The sequence below is a fragment of the Puma concolor genome, chromosome E4 (assembly GCF_028749965.1).
Source record: "Puma concolor isolate L17-30 chromosome E4, mPumCon1.1.hap2, whole genome shotgun sequence".
Lineage (NCBI taxonomy): Eukaryota > Metazoa > Chordata > Mammalia > Carnivora > Felidae > Puma > Puma concolor.
In genome coordinates this window covers 9,318,888-9,337,545 of record NC_141683.1, presented here as the reverse complement: position 1 = coordinate 9,337,545, position 18,658 = coordinate 9,318,888, and the positions used below count along the sequence as shown (strand labels likewise).

Sequence of the window (18,658 nt, the reverse complement as noted above, 5' to 3'; positions counted from 1 at the left end):
CCAAGGTCCCAGAGGTAGGTGACGAGCCCAGAGCGGGTCTTTGTACTCCCAGATCAGAGCCCATCTGGAGTCTCCCCTCCTCCCAGGGTGCAGAGGGGTTCTGGTACGAAGATGGCCCTCACTCCGTTGTCTGACAGCAATCTCAAGGGGGCAGACCCAAACCTGGGCTCCTGATAATCTGCCCTCTTAGCCTGTTTGTTGCACAGTCCTCTCCATTTTAGGAAATAGCCAGTTTTTCAGTTGCTCAGATGAAAAACCGTTGGACTCCTCTTCCATGTGGGTGAAGAAACCTTGTCTCTCCCCCAGAATATGTCCAGAACGTCACCACATCTCATGACTTTAACGTAGCCAGCATAACCCAAGCCATTGTTACCTTCTGTATTAATCCACCCGGACTCCTAAGAACTCCCCCCTGTGTCCCTCTTTGTCTTCCTACACTCTTCAGAGCAACCAGTGAGGCTTTGAACAAGTGGGTCAGGTCAAGCCCTTTCTGCACCAGAACCCTCCAATACCTTCCCTTCTTACTCAGAAAAAAAAAAAAAAAAAAAGCAAAACCTTGGTTATGACTTCAAGGTTGTACATGATCTGACTGCCCCATGTCTCTCTGGTCCAGCCTTGCTGGTCTCTGCTGGGCCACCAGGGAAGCTCCTTCTCAAGGAGTGTGGCACTTACAGTCTCTCTGCTTAGAGTGCCCTCTTCCCAGGTACCTGCATGGCTCCCTTCTTCTCCACCTTCAGACCTTTACTCCACTGTCAACTGTCTAGAATTGCATCAGCCACCCAGGACACTTCCTAGTCTGTTTCCTGCAGTGGTATCACTGTCTAACATGCTTACTTATTTAGTCTACTATCTGTTTCCACCAAGGCAAGATTTTTTTTTTCTGTTCCCCCCATCACTGCTATAGCACCAGTGATTAGCACAAAGGAGGCACTTCATAAATAATTGCTGAATGAGTGGATGAGTAGTTTAAACTGAATATTGGAACCAAAAGTTTTAGTAATGCAGGAGCTTCTAAAAGGACTCATCCCTCCATCCCTCCCTCCCTCCCTCCCCCCATCCATCCCTCCATCCACCCATCCATCCCTCTATCCATCCTTCCATCCATCCTTCCATCCATCCCTCCATCCATCCATCCATCCATCCATCCATCCATCCATTGACCCATCCCGCCATCCCTTCCTCCCTCCCTCCCTCCCTCCACCCATTCATCCCTCCATTCATCTATCCATCATTCCATCCATCCACCCATCCATCCATCCATCCCTCCATCCATCCACTCATCCCTCCATCCATCCATCCCTCCATCCATCTGTCCCTCCACCCATCCATCCCTCCATCCATGCCTCCATCCACCCATCCATCCCTCCATCCATCCCTCCATCCATCTATCCATCCTACCATCCATCCCTCCATCCATCCATCCATCCATCCATCCATCCATCCATCCAGTATTAACCGAGTGCCTGCTTCATGCTCATGTCATCCTTGCCTTCAAAGAATCAATGATCTTATAGAGCAGAACACATGAGGAAAAAAATCAGCTGGTGGAGGCTGTCTTCTCTTCACCAAGATAGAATTGATACTCCTTAAGCTTCTGCCACCATGATGGTCAAACATAAGATTAATGACCCCAAAGAAAGTCTCGCATCAGCAAGAGCTTGTTTGCTGCCAGGGTCACATTTGCCTCCCAGGACAGATAAGTTTCAGGTTGACTTGGAAAAATAATGGTTTCCTGATGCAGATGAGACTGAGTTAAAGGCAGGTGAAAGCCTTCATTAGAGAAGCGGCCATTTCTATTGCTTCACCATCTGTCTCTCAAAACTCAGCCTCAGCAGCCCTCAGCTCCATTACAGTCAGAGTGGTTGGTGCACAGGTCACATGGCGGGAAGTGTGGCTCTTTCATTAAAGTAAGGCAGACAGGGACTTGTGAATTCTAAGGGCCTGGGCAGTCCTTCCTGTAAACTTGGCACTGTTCTGATTCTTTCACGGACAGGTGTCTAGTTTTGGCTTCTGCATTTTTGAGAAGAATGTGGAGAAATGAGGAGTAATGAAGAGCTGAGTAGTGAAATGTAGGAGGGGAAAGAGGCTCCTAGAGAAATTTCTAAAGGAATTGGTACTATTTACCCTGATGAAGAGAAGACAAAGGAGCGAATCAATTCCTCATCTGGCTGCATGAAGGGCCATTTCCAGAAGGCTGCCGGACAGCCTTTCCTTCACCCCTATCGTTTCTGACCTCAATGTACAGAACTGGGGGCTCAGGTTGGACACTGCCTTGAAGACAAGAATAACAAAATTCTGGAACAGTTAGCTGAGAGAAACGATCAAAAACAGGTAGAAAAAGATGGAAGTAGAATGGGCTCGGAATGTGTCTGCCAGGAGCCAGGGGCCAGGACCCATTGCCTTTTTAGGGTACCTAATGGGGAAGCCGGAGTGGCCATTGATATTCTCGGACGTGACACCTTTGTTTCCTGAAAGAAGAAACATAGATTCTAAGAGTCTGGGGAACTGCCTAAGCTTCCATGGTGAGCTAGTAGCAGAACTGATACAGGACTGGGGCCCTCTGACTTCCAGGCGACCACACAATCCTCAGGGGTCTTAGGGGAAGTCCGTTTCCATGATATCTGGTCATTTAATACAGTTTGGATAGATAATGGACTACTTTTGTGGCAATTAGTGGGTAGTATTCGATATCCCCATGAGCCCTGTGTGGTCTTTATTAGTACCACTAGCCCAGAGCCTCAGAGGTGGTACAGGGGGGTGAGAGGTGGGCTCAGAAGGCCATCAGCCTGGGTCTACATGTTGGCGCCATTTTTTCTTAGCTCTGTGAACTCTGGCAGGTTACATAACTACTCTGTGGCTCATAGTCCTTGAGAGGGTGATTATGGGGATTAAATGAAATATCATCTGTATAAAGTGTTGAGCATAATTCCTGACAGAGAAAAGAATTCAATAAATTTTGGTTATTATAGAGCATGCGCAATAAATACATGTTGGGCTAATGGATAAAGTTCTGTCCCAAGGCAGGAATTTGGTACCATGTTAGATCAGCCAGTGTCCCCTGGATATATCCTGAAGTATGTTGTAGGGCAGGCTCAGAATGTCGGCCACATCGAAGGTTTCTTCCAGCAACAGATATATGACTCCTCTTCTGTGACAGTAAGATTTACGGCACAGAGTGGAGAGGGGAAGAGCAGAGGATCCCTCGCTTAATGGCAAGATTGGAATTAGAATCTAATTCCCAGAAGCCAAGGTTATTTCCTTTGAAGCTTGAAGGTTATTCTCCTTCCGTGTTACAAATCCACAGAAGAAATCAGTTGAGGACCGCGGAAGGAACTTCACCGAGTTTGCTTTTTCCCCATCTTTTAAAATCGAGGCAAATAGAAGCCTATTAACCTATCTTAAAGAAATTAATACCAGAGGTGTTCAACTTTAACCAGCAAATCCAGCTGATAATATAAATACATATGTGTCTGTATGCTGTCCGAGAATGAAGACTGACAGAGTGGACAGGAAGGAAGGATGAGGGAGAAAGAGAAACTAGGTGTTGGAGGAGACATCTAAAGGCTCCTTGGACTCCAAAGTGCATGCCTTTTGCTCTCTTCTTTCCTAATTTCTCTTCATTCTCTCTCTCTTCTGTTTCTTCTTTTTGTCACTGCCCTCCTTTATTCTCTCTTCTATTTCTCCCTCCACTCCTTCCTTCCTGCCCTCCCTCCCTCCCTCCCTCCCTCCCTCCATCCCAACCACTGAATATCATTCTCATCTTGAGGCATTTTGATGTGTCTCTACTGGAGACTTTGGAGTGTGAGTTGTGTTTTTGTAGGCATAGCCTTCTCTGACCTACCGTGGAAGGTCACTGATATCACTTGCATGACAAACTGGATGTCCAGCGTCTGATTCCAGCTCATTCTACAGCCTTTGTGCCATCGGGGGTGGGCCCCAGGGGAGGAAAGGACAGAAGCTGAAGGGTAGAAGTTGCTAGTGAAGTAGCTATCACTGAATTCCAGATTAGCCCCCGGCTTTGAATATAATTTTATTGATTCTTGGGATTAAAAAAAAAAAGCGTACCAATATTGAATTTTGCTCCTTAATGCTGGGGAAAGGAAGATGGAAACCACAGCTTTGTAGATTATGGAAACTAACCCAACAGAGAGTGTTTGTCAGTGAAGAGGACAGAATTGGCAAGGGGGTGTGCCTGGCATCCTAATGCATGGACGCTTAGGGTTCTGGGGGTTAGAACGAACTTCGGTAAAAAAAAAAAAAAAACCCTAAGTTTAGGGAGGCTGAGATGATTCCAGCCCGCACCTCTGCCTGCCTACCCTTCCCCACCCCCCAAACCAGCTGCTGATTCTGAAATGTCATCTAGGTGACATTCCTCCACCTCCTCACTTACTAAATACCCTCATGGCTCCCTGAAGATCTTCCCTGACAAGTCGGATCAGGTGATGTTGTGTTCAGGCTGGTGCATTAGGGGCAGACCTAATGGGACGTGAATGCCAAGGCTGATGCATAGGACCTGACAGAGGGATTTTCCAAGTAATGTCCTTGCCACTTAACTATCGCATGCCCGCAGCTTATTAGAGGTAGCAGCCAGAGGTAAAGTCCAGGAGACTGAAGAGAGATCATGGAGAATGTGGTTCATTAAAAGAGAGGGCAGAATCAGAGGTTATTAAAATTTTAAATGCAGACTTTTTAGACTGGTCACCATAACGAACGGGAAAGGATGCAAACTAAAAAACCCACAGTTCTGCCCACGCATAAGCCAATCGCTTTCCTTTCTTTGTTTTGTCTGTCAACATCGCAACCCCTCTGGTCAGGGACCGCAAGGATACCCACATGACAGATGAGGAAACTGAGGCTCGGCTCCGGTAGGTAACTCGCTTTCCCACAGTTGTCCTGGGCACGTGGTAACATCTGCCTGTCCTCTCGTGTGCCAGCTGTGCAAGAAGAAAGGCAGAGGAGCCGGGAGCGGGCCGAGAGTGAGGCCGAATGTGCCAGTAGTGGCCATGAAGATATGCCTGTGGAGAGGATTCTAGAAGCTGAGCTTGCTGTTGAACCAAAGACGGAATCCTATGGTGACATGAATATGGAGAACTCGGTCAGTGGTCTTAGACTTCCACCCGCCTCCCACTTCTTTCTTGGGCTGGAGATGGGCGAGGGGTGGACAAGAGTCCTGGAATCTGCCCCTCACAGGGCTTTGGGTTTGTTTTTAGACGAACGACCCTGTCACGAACATATGCCATGCTGCTGATAAGCAGCTTTTCACTCTTGTCGAATGGGCCAAGCGCATCCCCCACTTCTCTGACCTCACCTTGGAGGACCAGGTCATCCTGCTCCGGGCAGGTAAAGGACATCGGGGCTTGGGTTTCCTTGGGCCAATCGCTTGGGCTGCCATTTTGAAATTACCCTTGGGATCCTAAAGCAAGTCACCCAATGAGGCTGTAACCGATCCAAGCCGTGTGCCGTGTTGAGGACAGGATAACCCCATCCAGGGTTAGTCTTTATATATTAATTATAGGCTCTTAAGTTTGGGTGGCCCTCCCCCAAACCTTTTATTCCCAAAAGAAACATTGTTAATGGAGGGTGAGACTCTTCTTCCGTGTAAATTTTACCGTGGTTTTATAATTGGCATTTAATTTTCAAATACAGTTAAGTCAGTTTTATTGACGACAGTCCAAAGCAGTGTTGTAAAATTGGAAAATAGAGGTTTTCCCATTTCACAGGTGAGATGAGAGAAGCCAAGGATTTTTTTTTTTTCTCAAGCTTATTTATCCAGGGTTCCTTCCTTTTTTTTTTTTTTTTTTTAAGTTTATTTATTTATTTTGAGAGAGAGACAGAGTGTGAGCAGGGGAGGGGCAGAGAGAGTGAGAGGGAGACACAGAATCCGAAGCAGGCTCCAGGCTCTGAGCTTTCAGCACAGAGCCCTACTCAAGGCTCGAACTTCCGAACCGTGAGATCCTGACCTGAGCCGAGGTGGGACGCTTAACTGAGCCACCCAGGCGCCCCCAGGGTCCCTTCCTATTTTCAGATTCTGTGTGCTATATTCTCTCTCGGCTTCCATTTCTGGAACATTGTGCAGCTGACATGTGCCACCGCTCTCCTCTGTCACCGCGCCAGCTGGGAAATTTCATAAAGATTGGCTAAGCATTGGAAGCCAGTCCCCTCACTCCATCCCTGTTAGATAATGAAGAGTCTCTGAGTGTTGACTGAAAGCTACACGCTGTACTGCGTCCTGCCAGACAGCGAGCACCAAAGAAATAAAACTGAGTTGTCAGGTGCTGGGGGCAGAGGTATCCTCACTTTATCCACCGTGGCAGCTAACATGTTGACGATTACCTGTGAAATGTTCAACCCGTATTTGTCAATTGACTGGGATGGGGGAGGAGAAGTGTCCTGATCCTCAAGCTGCCATTCTGAGCTTTCCTGGGGGAGACTGGGGGGGGGGGGGAGTGCAGAGCCATGAGTCAGGGGACCCCTGTCTTATCCTGTTTCTTCACTTATGAGCTGTATCGTCTGGAGCTGGTTTTTAACCTCCTTGGATTTCTGTTTCTGCTTTTGTTATACGGGGGCGACAATTCGTGCCTCGGATGATGATTGGTGAAGCGAGAATGCGGTCAGTTTTCCCTCAAGGCCTCCTCCTTCTCCTTGCAGGGTGGAACGAACTGCTAATTGCCTCCTTCTCCCACCGCTCCGTCTCCGTGCAGGACGGCATCCTTCTGGCCACCGGCTTACATGTCCACCGCAGCAGCGCCCACAGCGCTGGGGTCGGCTCCATCTTTGACAGGTGGCTCTCGTCTGCTTCCAGTGCGTGCGTGTGCGCGAGCGTGCCTGTGTGTGCGCGTGCCTGTGCGTGCGTGTGTGCCTGTGCGTGTGTGCGCGCCTGTGCGTGTGCGCGCGCGTGCCTGTGCGCGTGCGTCAGGTGCTGTGGGCGTGTGGGTGTGTGGACCTGTGGGCAGCGCTGGGACGTAGGATGGTCCACCCACACATCTGCACGGGGCAAGAAGCAGAGACCATGGAACACATCGGAACATAGACCCAGGAAGGAATGACAGGTGGCTCTCGTTTGCTTCCAGGGCGTGTGTGTGTGTGTGTGTGTGTGCGCGCGTGCGTGGATTACAAGAAAGGTTGAAATGACGAGATGGAGGTAGAGCCAGGCAGGGGCCAGCACGGGTGCTGGGGCAGGAGGGCGAACCTGTTACCTCTGCGGGTTTCCAAGGGAGAGACTGGATCGTTGACATGACCCGGGGGCGGGGGGCGGGGGGGGGGGTGGGGTGGGGGTGGGGGTGGGGTGGGGAGGTTGAACTGCCAGGGGGCCGGGATGGAGGTAAGCAGCCAGGACCTGACTTCGGGAGTCGGGGAAGATGAGCTGAGGTTTTTGCTGGACTCGGTCGCAGGGTCTCTGGAGAAGGGCCGCAGCAGGAGCGGACCCACCTGGGTCGGGCAGCAGGAGCCCCAGCCTGGCATTCTGCGCCTTAAGCGGTGCTGAAGGAAATTTAAGGCATGTGATTCAGAGAGATGAACGGAATGAGTAGGGATGAATGATGTGGGGCAAGGGGACGGGCAGCCGGTAACGACGAGGATAGGGTTGAAAATAGCCTCTGGGCCGGGGGCCGGGGCCCTGTGGCCCCTTCCCACCCTCCGTTGTAAATGGATTTCCAGGCCACGTGAATGTCCACCCAAGGTGTCTCTACTCCCTCCCTGCCCTTTCCCACAACACGCAGAGGCCATGCAGGGACCAACATGGTCTTTGATGGACTCCGCCGTCGTCATGGAGATTTCCACCCTCTCCCTGGAGGCTGCCCGCTGCTGTGTCCCTCTAGACGGGCCACCCCTCGCCCTGCTTAGCCTGCTACCTTTCTACTGATTTCCAGTCCTCCAGGCTGCCTTTCCAGCGCCGCCCTCCCCCCCAACCCCCAGAGTTCACTGCTTCCCTCTCGGTGCTCCCTTGGACTTTGCTCACGGCTTTGTGTTGCTGCGCGTTGTTTCCCTGTTTCCTCAGTGAGACTCTGAGCTCCTGGAGCTCGGGGACGGCCCCCTCTTCGTCTCTGCGCCCCTAGCACCTGCCGCATCCTCTGGGACACGGGATGCGGACATAAGGAGTGTGGGGTGCGTGCGTCTCATCCGCCCCTGGCCTGGTGTTCACGGTTCTCTCATCGCCTGTCATTGTGTCCTGTGAGCAGAGTCCTGACTGAGCTGGTCTCCAAAATGAAAGACATGCAGATGGACAAGGCGGAGCTGGGGTGCCTGCGGGCCATCGTGCTGTTTAACCCAGGTAACTGGGCAGTGGTTCGCCCTCCTCCGAGCTCGGCCGCGGCGCTCCCGCGTTCTGACGTCCCCCAGCTCAGCTGAGGCGGAGCAGGCAGGACCGGGAGTCGATCCTTTGTGGTTCCGACTCCTAGAGCCTGTCTTGCGGGCATCTTGAAGGAGCACGGAGTGTGCATATTTGGGGACAAGTGGGGAAGGCGACAGTGGCCCGGGGTCACGGTGAAGGAGGTGGTCGGAAGGATCAGATTTGGCGGATAGTTTTAGGCAAAGCCGGTGGGGTTTGCGGAGGGATTAGAGATAGAGTGTGAAAAGAGAGGTGTTAAATATAATTCTCAGGGGTTTTGGGTTTATTTTCCCGAGTTATTGTGAAAATGGAGTTTTGTTTGCTGACGTGGGGGATCCTATGGGTAGGGGGGGTAGGAATTAGGACTTTGTCTCTGGACATGAAAACCTCAGGTGGATATGTAACAATGTGGATGGAACGAAAGTGTATTGTGCTGACAAAATGAGTCAGTTAGAGAAAGACAGATACCGTATGATTTCACTCATATGTGGAACTTGAGAAACAAAACAGATGAACACAGAGGAAGGGAAGCAAAAATAAGTAAACACAGAGAGGGACATGAACCAGAAGAGACTCATAAACACAGAGACCAAATGGAGGGTGGCTGGAGGGGTGGTGGTGGGGGGGGATAGGCTAAATGGGTGATGGGCATTAAGGAGGGCACTTGTTGGGATGAGCACTGGGTGTTTTTAAATTAAAAAGTCAATCTCTGGGGCGCCTGGATGGCTCCGTTGGTTAAGCTTCCGACTTCGACTCAGGTCATGATCTCATGGTTCGTGGGTTCCAGCCCCGTGTCAGGCTCTGTGCGGACAGCTGGGAGCCTGGAGCCTGCTTCAGATTCCATTTCCCTCTCTCTCTGCCCCTCCCATGCTGGTTCTCTCTGTCTCAAAAATAAATAAACATTGAAAAAAAAAAAAAACCATTACTTAAAAAAAGTTTTTCAGATGGATAGTAGACATCCAAGAGTAGCTGTCCAGGAAGCTAGTGTTCATGAGTCTGGGACTCAGAGGAGAAGTCAGGACCGGAGATGTGCCTTCGAGAGCTGTCAGCCTCTACCGGGCACACGAGACTCTGAGACAGGTGTGAGCTCACGTAGGGGGTCAGTGAAGTGGGGCAGAGAAGGGGGCTGGGCAGAGGTGGGCCCAGGGGTGCACCCTCACGTAGGGGCTGGGGAGAAAAGGAAGAACCAGCCAAGGAGCCCGAGACAGGCCAGTGAGGGGCAGGGAGAGAAGTGGAGGAGTGATGTCCTGGTGGCCCAGGAAAAGAAGCGATTCAAGGAGGAGGAAGGGATCAGCTCCCTCACATGCCGCTGGGGGTCAAAAGATGACCGTTCAGAATTTCATGGTGACTTCTGCACAGGCTTCAGCCCAGGAATCAGGCGGCTCATTAGCTGATGCGGCACGTGAGTGAATCTGGCTTTTGTACGCCATGTCGTCATTCAGTCCGGGCTTAGCACATGGGAGGCACTCAGTAAATGTGGGGATGCAATCGTTCTAGAATGAGCGGATAGAGTAAAACTCTCCTCCTTGGAGTCGGTAGTGGCTGCCTTTGGCCATCAACAGCGTTTTCAGCCTTTGCTCCAGGAGTCTATTGGGTGGACTGGGCACAGAGAGGGACAGCTGGGGGGCCCAGGGGACCAGCTTGGTGTCTTTCACTGTTGTTCCCCACCCAGCGCGTCTCTATCTACTAACTCTTGGGGCAGAGGCCAGAGTGAACGGGGACAGCCTCTCTGGAAGGGTGTCCACCTGAGATGTGTCCCCACAGGCTAAATCAGTCGTCTTTTTCAGATGCCAAGGGTCTGTCCAACCCCTCGGAGGTAGAGACTCTGCGAGAGAAGGTTTATGCCACCCTCGAGGCGTACACGAAGCAGAAGTATCCGGAACAACCTGGCAGGTGAGAGAGAGAGAGTGCGGGAAGAATCTAATGGCCGAGGTGAGGCCTCTTCCTTGCCCTGCATACATGGTAACGTGCAGCAGGTGCCGTCTAGGGTTTTCAAGTGTTCTTTAATCTTTCTAACGAGCTGAAAGCTGCCGAAGCATTGGCTCCATGACACCAGAGATCCTGTCCTGTTCGCCATTCCCTGCTCCAATGTTAGAGCCTAAAGCAGTGCCGGGCACATAGTATAGAGCTGTAAATGTTGCCCGGACGAGCAAATGCAGAAATGAAGGCGGGTCTCAGTGTCTCCAGTTCCTAGTGAGGCACCAGGGCCCGGAAAGGGTAAGGCACTTGCCCGGCATCGTGGAGCTGGTTTGCAGTGGGGCTGGGAGGTGAACTCAGGTCTGTCTGGCTTCAGAGAGCTTGTGCTTTCCAGGGCCGCTGACTGGCTTTCTGCTCTGCCCCCGCGGGACAAGACGAATCCTACATTTTGGGGGTATATATTTTTCCAGTATTTTTGCGTGTCAGTGCATGTGTGCACAGAAACGTGCGTTTACAGACATGAAATCGTACAGTTTGGTGTATTATTTTCCTTCTCTTAGCCGTTTTTAGCTACTTTATCAGATGCCGAAAGGTACAAAATTATCATTTTCAGTGATTCTGTAACGTTTCATGGGGTGGACGGATCTTAATGTATTTAGCCATTGGCCCGTGGAACATTTAGGTTGTTTCCGCTGAATGTTACTTTCAAAACTTTGGAATTTACCCATTTTCCTAGGAACGGGCCTGCCAGGGGGTCCCGGCTGCCTCCTTGTTGGCCGGACTGGGGTGGGACCTGGAAGGGCAGGGAAGGGGGTGTAGAGGCGGGGCCCCCTCATGTCCCCGGGGTGTGTCCGGCACAGCCTGGACAGAGGGGGACCACCCGGAGGATGAGCAGGTGCATCGGGGATGTCACTTGGCTCAGGCAGGTAGGTAAGCGTGCCGAAGGCTGGTCACCTCGGCTGGGCAGGAACAGGTGGAAGGAGGGCCAGGCACGGCCGGGTGCTCTCCGTGGTACTGGGCTGCCACTCCCTGGAAACACTTCGGAAGTGCACTTTGCTCCAGCGAAGCAGAGATCAGAACTCAGGAGGACGCAGGCACATTGTCTCTCTCGTGCGGCAGGCACCTCAAAGGCTGTGGCTGCCGAGCACGTGAGGAAGCACGCGGCGTCTGTCCCCAGGACTATGGCCCTTCACGGGCGTGTTGGTTTCCAGTCCCGATCTCAGCCCCTAAGTCAGGGCCAGTCAGCTGAGACAGCAGTCCCCTAGTGTATTTAGCATTTTGTGGATTGTAAAACGCGGGCATCTTTAGAGCGAACGATACATTTTCAGAGTTCTGTCTCAGCCTCTCTTTGTACTTTGCAGAGAAGCCATTCCCTTCATCTAATTCCATAAAAGTCTTTCGTGGTAGAGTCAGGACCAGGAGCTCAGCCTTTACCTAAATGGCTCTTCCTGCTTGGGGACGCCCTGCAGAACTTTCTGAAGGGTTGTGTGGCCTTGGGATAGACTAATTTTTCTTTTTTTTAAATTTTTTTTTTCAACGTTTATTTATTTTTTTGGGACAGAGAGAGACAGAGCATGAACGGGGGAGGGGCAGAGAGAGAGGGAGACACAGAATCGGAAACAGGCTCCAGGCTCTGAGCCATCAGCCCAGAGCCCGACGCAGGGCTCGAACTCCCAGACCGCGAGATCGTGACCTGGCTGAAGTCGGATGCTTAACCGACTGCGCCACCCAGGCGCCCCTAGACTAATTTTTCTTAAAAAAATTTTTTTAACATTTATTTTTGAAAGACAGAGACAGAGCGTGAGCAGGGGAGGGGGCAGAGAGAGAGAGAGAGGGAGACACAGAATCCGAAGCAGGCTCCAGGCTCTGAGCCATCAGCACAGAGCCCAACTGGGGCTCGAACTCATGAATCACAAGATCATGACCTGAGCCAAAGTCAGATGCTTAACTGATTGAGACCTTTAATGTTTCTAGGTAAAGAAGTAATCCAGATTTTTTGTAGATGGTACCATTTTATTTTTCTTATATTGCCCCATTTCTTTGAAACTTCATGTGGCCTGAATATAGAAACATACACGTTTTCCAGGAGCATTAAAATTCCAACTTGAAACTCCCCCCGTGAACTCATGTTGTGACGCTCCGTGAAGAGCCAGCCTGACCAGAGTCTCTGATTTCAGGCCGGGGTGACCGATAGGATTTCAGTCCTTGTCCTTTCATTGGAAGTTATGAGTGACTGGATTGCCAGTTATTATTAATAACATTAAAAATCAGCTTTATTGGCAAAAAAAGGATTCTGAGAGATGGAGAAGGGCCACCGAGGCAGGTTGGAAAACACAGCAAATCGAGGGGACCCAGGAGGATGTGCAGATGTGAGGCTAGTTCACACACAGGCCTCTCTCCCTGCGGTGAACCTCACAGCCAAGGTCCTTGGTTGTACAGGAGTGTGCAGCACACGCACGTGAGTGCATGCGTGTGGGAGAGAGTGCACGTGTGCGGGCACGTGAGAGTGTAGGAGAATGTGTGAATGTGCGTAGGTGGGCGTGTGCACAAGCTCATGTCTGTGAGGGTGTGTAAGAGGGTGAGTGTGTGTGCACACACGTCTATATGTGTGACACGTGTGAGGCAGATGTGAGTGAGTGTGTATAAGGGTGCATGAGAATGTGTGAGTGGGTCTACCTAACGTGTGTCAGGCGCGAGTGTGTGTTTGCACATGTGTGTGTCGTGTCCCTACACTGCCCTTAGGGGCGAGACTAGTACATTCCACCCCACTCTCCTCGTGCTTAAAGGAAGCACCTCCTTCGCGTTGGTAACAACTGCTGGCGAGCTGGTAACAAACCTTGGTGACTCTCCCCCTCCCCCCCCCCCCCTGGTCTGTTGGGGGAGGGGTGGTGAGAGGAAAGGCGGACTCAGCCTGGGCGGTAAGGGCCGGCGGCCCCGCCCTCGCTCACCTCACGTTCCAGAACCTCCGGGAGGCCTGGCGGTGCCCGAGCAGGTACCCCCACGTGCACGTGAGTGGCAACGGCCACCGCAGGTCAGCACAGCCGTGTCTTCTGCTCCGTTCCCGGCATCCCCGCAGACCTTCGCAGGCAGCCCCCGGGGCGGGGTGGGGACGTGAGGAGCCCCAGCTGGTTGGTGGAAGATGAGCCAGGGCCTGGCTCTTGCTCCTGCCCGGGATCCCGGGACGTGGGCGCAGATTTCAGAACACTCTCAAGAGGCCACAGGGTTCGGCTTCCCCTTTAAAAACTCCATTGCGGGGGAACCTGGGTGGCTCGGTCGGGTAAGCCTCCGACCTGGGCTCTAGGTCGTGATATGATATCGCGGTTGGTGAGTTCGGGCCCCCCGTCGGGCTCTGTGCTGACAGCTCGGAGCCTGGAGCCTGCTTCAGATTCTGCGTCCCCCTCTCTCTCTGCCCCTCCCCTGCTCGCGCTCTCTCTTCCTCCCTCTCTCTCTCTCTCTCTCTCAAACATAAATAAACATTAAAAAAAATTAAAAGTCCATTGCTGAAGCTTCCTAGGAGTAGAGCTTGTCTAGCTGCCCCAGTGTCCCCTTCCAGGCTCTCTCCCACGTAGGCTGGTCGGGGAGACCAGACGAACTGGAGCGGCCACCCGGCTCCTGACGCCCTTTCGCCCCCCACCCTCCGCCCCTGCAGGTTTGCCAAGCTGCTGCTGCGCCTCCCGGCCCTGCGCTCCATTGGCCTGAAGTGCCTGGAGCACCTGTTTTTCTTCAAGCTCATCGGGGACACGCCGATTGACACCTTCCTCATGGAGATGTTGGAGACCCCGCTGCAAATCACCTGAACGCCCCCAGCCGCAGCCCCCCCAGCCTGGGACTACCCCTGGGCGGGTGTGTGTGGACCCCCCACCCTGCACACATCCCGCCGCCTCCCGCCCTGACCCTTTCCCATTCCAATAATGTGATGCTTACAATAAAGAAACCTTTCTACACGTGCGACTTTTATAGGTGGTTTTGTACAGATGTTAAAGGAAACCCTTCTTTGCAATCTGAGGGGGGCTGGGGATCTTTCTGGAAGTTCTTGGAAAAACTCACCAAGCCTCTGTACATATAATTGGTTTAAATTATTTTTTCACTTGCCATGGAAAGCAAACGAGCGAATAATAAAATAATATATATGATGTTGACATTGCCTGGAGCACGGGGTGTGTTATTGTTATGGGGGGAAGTTTTCTCAGCTGTGGGAAGAAAGTTGTTGGGGGCTGGGGAATGGGGGTGTGGCCCTGAAACGGTAAATCAGTCCCACAGTTTGGCAGCCTGAGTCTAAGCTGTCCCCAGCCAGCTTAGCCCCTGGCGAGAGTGATAAGACACATTGTCTTTCAGAATGAGCTCGCTTTGTTTTTTCTTTCCTCCTTCCTCCTGAGAATAACGAGTACGAACAGCCTTGTCCTGTTTGAGAGCATAAGGCCACGAGAAGATGCTATCTGGATGGAGGAAGATTCTGGGATCAGGACAGTTGATAGGGGGTAGTAACAAAGGAAAGGAATTTTCTGTTGTTAACTGGCAACATTAGCAAAAAGACCAGAGAACATCTAATTTGTTTTCCATCATTATCTGGCCCTACATAGCCTATTCTTAAAAGGGAAAGAGGAAACCTCTCCCAGCATTTAGCCTCTGAGTGATTTCCTTGTGGTCCTAGAGTCCTACTGTCTGCTGGACAGTGAGCTCCTTGAGGGCAATGTCTGATACCACAGCTCGACTACACACATACACACACACACGTGCACACACACACACACACATACACGTATATGTATATCCCATCTTTGAGTCACCTTCCTGCCATCTACAGGAACAGGACTTAATGGATACACAAATCTGTGCTGTGCTTTACATGACACCTGCTAGGGCTGTGCAGTGTACAACACGAACAACTGCACATGTCAGGCCGACTTACCTTCTCTGTACACCAGAACCTGACCCAGGGTCTTGCACACAGCAGACACATAGCAAATGTGTGTTGTTGAATTGGGGTCCATTTAACTGGAAAGAATTTCCTAAAGGGCATTGTGGATGACAGTTGCTTTATTCCCCATCAACACCTTGTCCTCTCAGAACACCCTAGGGCTAACTCTCTAGTCCAAACACATCCGTCAGTGGGCACACAATTTTGAGAAATTAAAATTGTTTTATTCCTGGGAAAGTGTAGGGATCCTTTATCCTTGGACATTAAGCAATGGAATTAAAATCTTAATTATGCTGTCTCTTTTTTTTTTTTTCCTTTTCTTTTTTATCTACATTTTCTGTGAACTGTGATGAAAGCGACTGGGGTTGTGGGGTGACTAAGATTTAATTGCAGATTTAATTGACCTCCCCCTTCGGCCAGCATAGCTCACTGGAAACGTTCAGCTGCACGTGGCTTCCAGGGGAACCCAACATGGCCCGCCATTCATGGTAACATTCGTGGTAAGCAGAGTCCCGTCCTCACCTTTGATCCCTCCTGCAAAGAACCGTGGCTGTTGCCTGGAGCAGAGTTCAGCCTGATGGGGGCCCAGCGGGGGGGTGTCTGTGCACCCGCCAGGCGGTGTCCCCTGAGCTGGCACCACAGACACTGAGCTTGGCCAGAGACGGGCAGGTGTCTCTTCCCGGGCAGGCTCCGTGACATCCGGGGCCCCAAAGGCCACCTCCTTCCTGACCCCTTCCCCCTCGCACTCCAAGACGAGCGACTGAGTGGATGTTCGATCTTCTTTAAGGCTCAACTCCGCAGCAGCCATGAGAAGCCTCCCCAGAGAGAAACCTCTCCTCCTTCCACTCGCCTGGTCACCGGAGGAGTCAGCTGTGGAGACAGCACGTTGTCCCATTGGTGCTGACTAGTGTTTCCTGAGCGCCACAACCCAGGCTGCTGACACAGGTAACAAAATCGAGGGACTCAGCCTTGTGTTGCTCGGGGTTTTCGTAGAGACAGGGCCAAGGTGGGCAGAGATCGGATGCTGGACGCAGCCAGCTAGAGTCTGCTCCCGGAACTACGGGCTGGTCCTCCTGTGTTTGCGGGGAAGTTGCTCAACCTCTCTGGCACCTGTTGCCTTTATTTGTAAACGTCAGTAATAATACGCACCTTATAAGGGTAAAAAGATAAACGGATGCACAGAGTCCAGCGTGAGAGCACGTGATTTGGCACAAGACACAGTCGGGGTCTGTGCCTTTCGTGATGGACTTAAATCTCACTAAGCCTCAATGAGCTGATCCGTAAAATGGGACAATTCTATTTGCTCTGGGGTTTTTGTGAGGATCATGTGTAAGATAACGCGTGTGAAGCTTTTATCACATTACCTGGCATAGAAGGGTAAAGCAAAGCTTTCAATTAATTTCCTTCTGGAGGGTGAGACCGTAGTCAAAACTGGCATCCCGGGTTTCGGGGATGACTAGAACGTCCTCTTCCACAACCTGGTCAGGATCGCCCAACGTGTTTGTATACAAGGAACCAGAAAGTTCTGGTTTCTAGTCTGGGTTAACACTTTTCTTCTCGTTTGTACCTTCCTGAGTGCAATGGCAGTAAGTCCCTCTCCCCGCCCCCGTCCCCCAGCGCGGCTGACAGTGTAGACTGCAGGGCGAGCCTTGTGGGAGCCAGGAGGACCGGGTTCCAAGGAAGCTGCCGGGGCTCCCTGCGAGGGCTCCCCGCGAGGGTGTGGGTGTCCTGCCAGCTGCCATCAGAATTTCACCTCTGGTCTCAGCGACTCGGGCAAGTGGCTTAAGCTTAGTTTCTGACTTTGGGAACTGAGACAGATAATGGCACCAGGCTCGTGGAGAGAATCAAACGGGGTGATGCGGTGAGCTCTCAATTAGCTTCACTGACATGATTATCGATCCAAATATTTCTACGAGATTCCTGCTCTCAAAAGAAGGTCCTAGACTCCAGGGACAAGCCTCCCCTTCACGCCTGACCCCTCTCCCCCACACCTCCACGCCTCAGCCCGATAGCCACCCCCCATGGCAGCCCCGCCCCAACCCTGCATCCGTGGCACCGTCGCCCCCTGCCCCCGCCTTCCTCGGATGGTCCGTGTCACATCAGCGACAGCATCTCGTGACATTCCTGCATACACGCGCAGGGAGGACTGAAAAGCTGTCCTCTGCACAGCTAACGCTTCTTGGCCTTGACCACGCCTGTTCATATCGTTCAGCGAAACCAGCCAAATGGCATGTGATTATTGGTTTATGTTACTTCTTTGCACAAAAACTTGCAGTGACTTCCTCTTGTCTATTAAGCAGCGGTGGTCACCAGGGGGCAGTTCTGCCCCCGAGGAAGGTTTAGCGATGTCCGAAGAGATTGTCACAACTCGGGAGACTTCGTGGGTCTCCGGCCGGGCCCCTGCAACAAAGAGGCGTCTGGCCCCAAAGGTCAACAGGGCCGAGACTAAGAAACTGCTCTAAGGCATCACTAATGGAACAGAAAGTCAAATGGCTCTTTCCTGGGTTTCAGAATTTTGGCTAAAGCCCCAAGGTGAGGCCAGGAGGCTCCCACATGTTCTAGAGGAATTACTAGATGACCCACATGAACTTATTAAGCTAGAAGAACTGATTCTGTAACTTTTACCTTAGATTTCTTCTTGAGCCTGTATTCAGAGAAGATTGAAATTTAAGAAGGAAGATCCTAAGAAGGAGGGGTGCTTGGGGGGCAGTGCTGTGGCTTTGCCCCACTCCTCCAGGCGGAGGGAGCCACCCCCATACCCAAGCCGAATGAGGAGCACAAAAGACCCCTCCCTGGGACTGGACCTATAAGAAGGGGGTACTGATAGGAAGGGAGGCTGTCCCCTCCTCCTGGCTGGCTGCTTGCTCAGCGGCAGAAACCCCGCGTTGCCCTGATGGGAGTGAGGGACTCGGGGATCCTTGTGAACACAGAGACCGAAGCCTTCCTCTTGACTAGAGAGCTCTGAAGACAGGAATCCATCTCGAGGGTGACGCAGGACAAGGGAGAGGGCGGCGGTGCGCGTTCCCCCCGTCCTCTGTGCTTGGTCTGGTCGGGATGTGGCATTTTCTATGAGCCAAGTTAATACTCCGCAAGGTAGTTGCGCTTAGAATATCCGGAAGGATGGGGCGCCTGGGTGGCGCAGTCGGTTAAGCGTCCGACTTCAGCCAGGTCACGATCTCGCGGTCCATGAGTTCGAGCCCCGCGTCGGGCTCTGGGCTGATGGCTCAGAGCCTGGAGCCTGTTTCTGATTCTGTGTCTCCCTCTCTCTCTGCCCCTGCCCCGTTCATGCTCTGTCTGTCTCTGTCCCAAAAAAATAAAATAAACGTTAAAAAAAAAATTAAAAAAAAAAAAAAAAGAATATCCGGAAGGTACCAAGCTCAAGAGAACGCCTGTCAAGCAAGGCTGGGGGGTGGGGAGCAGTAAGAGGTTGAGCTATCGGGGGCAGTGACTTAGGGGTCAAACGGGGGAAGCTATCGCATCAGACGTGAGTCAGCAGA

At 51.9% G+C, this 18,658-nt stretch overlaps 1 protein-coding gene across 5 annotated transcripts in view; it reads left to right on the top strand.

The window, feature by feature from the left end:
- RXRG (retinoid X receptor gamma) overlaps positions 1-14,382 on the top strand; it is a 44,679-nt gene extending 30,297 nt beyond the window's left edge. For all 5 annotated transcript variants that reach the window (XM_086694477.1, XM_086694476.1, XM_086694478.1 and 2 more), the window contains 6 exons: positions 4,935-5,095; positions 5,211-5,340; positions 6,649-6,781; positions 8,178-8,269; positions 10,114-10,219; positions 13,893-14,382. In XM_086694477.1, coding sequence (XP_086550603.1) covers positions 4,935-5,095; positions 5,211-5,340; positions 6,649-6,781; positions 8,178-8,269; positions 10,114-10,219; positions 13,893-14,040 — 770 coding nt within the window. In that variant the 3' untranslated portion in view covers positions 14,041-14,382. The remainder of the gene's footprint in view (positions 1-4,934; positions 5,096-5,210; positions 5,341-6,648; positions 6,782-8,177; positions 8,270-10,113; positions 10,220-13,892) is intronic.
- The last annotated feature ends 4,276 nt before the right edge of the window (positions 14,383-18,658 follow it).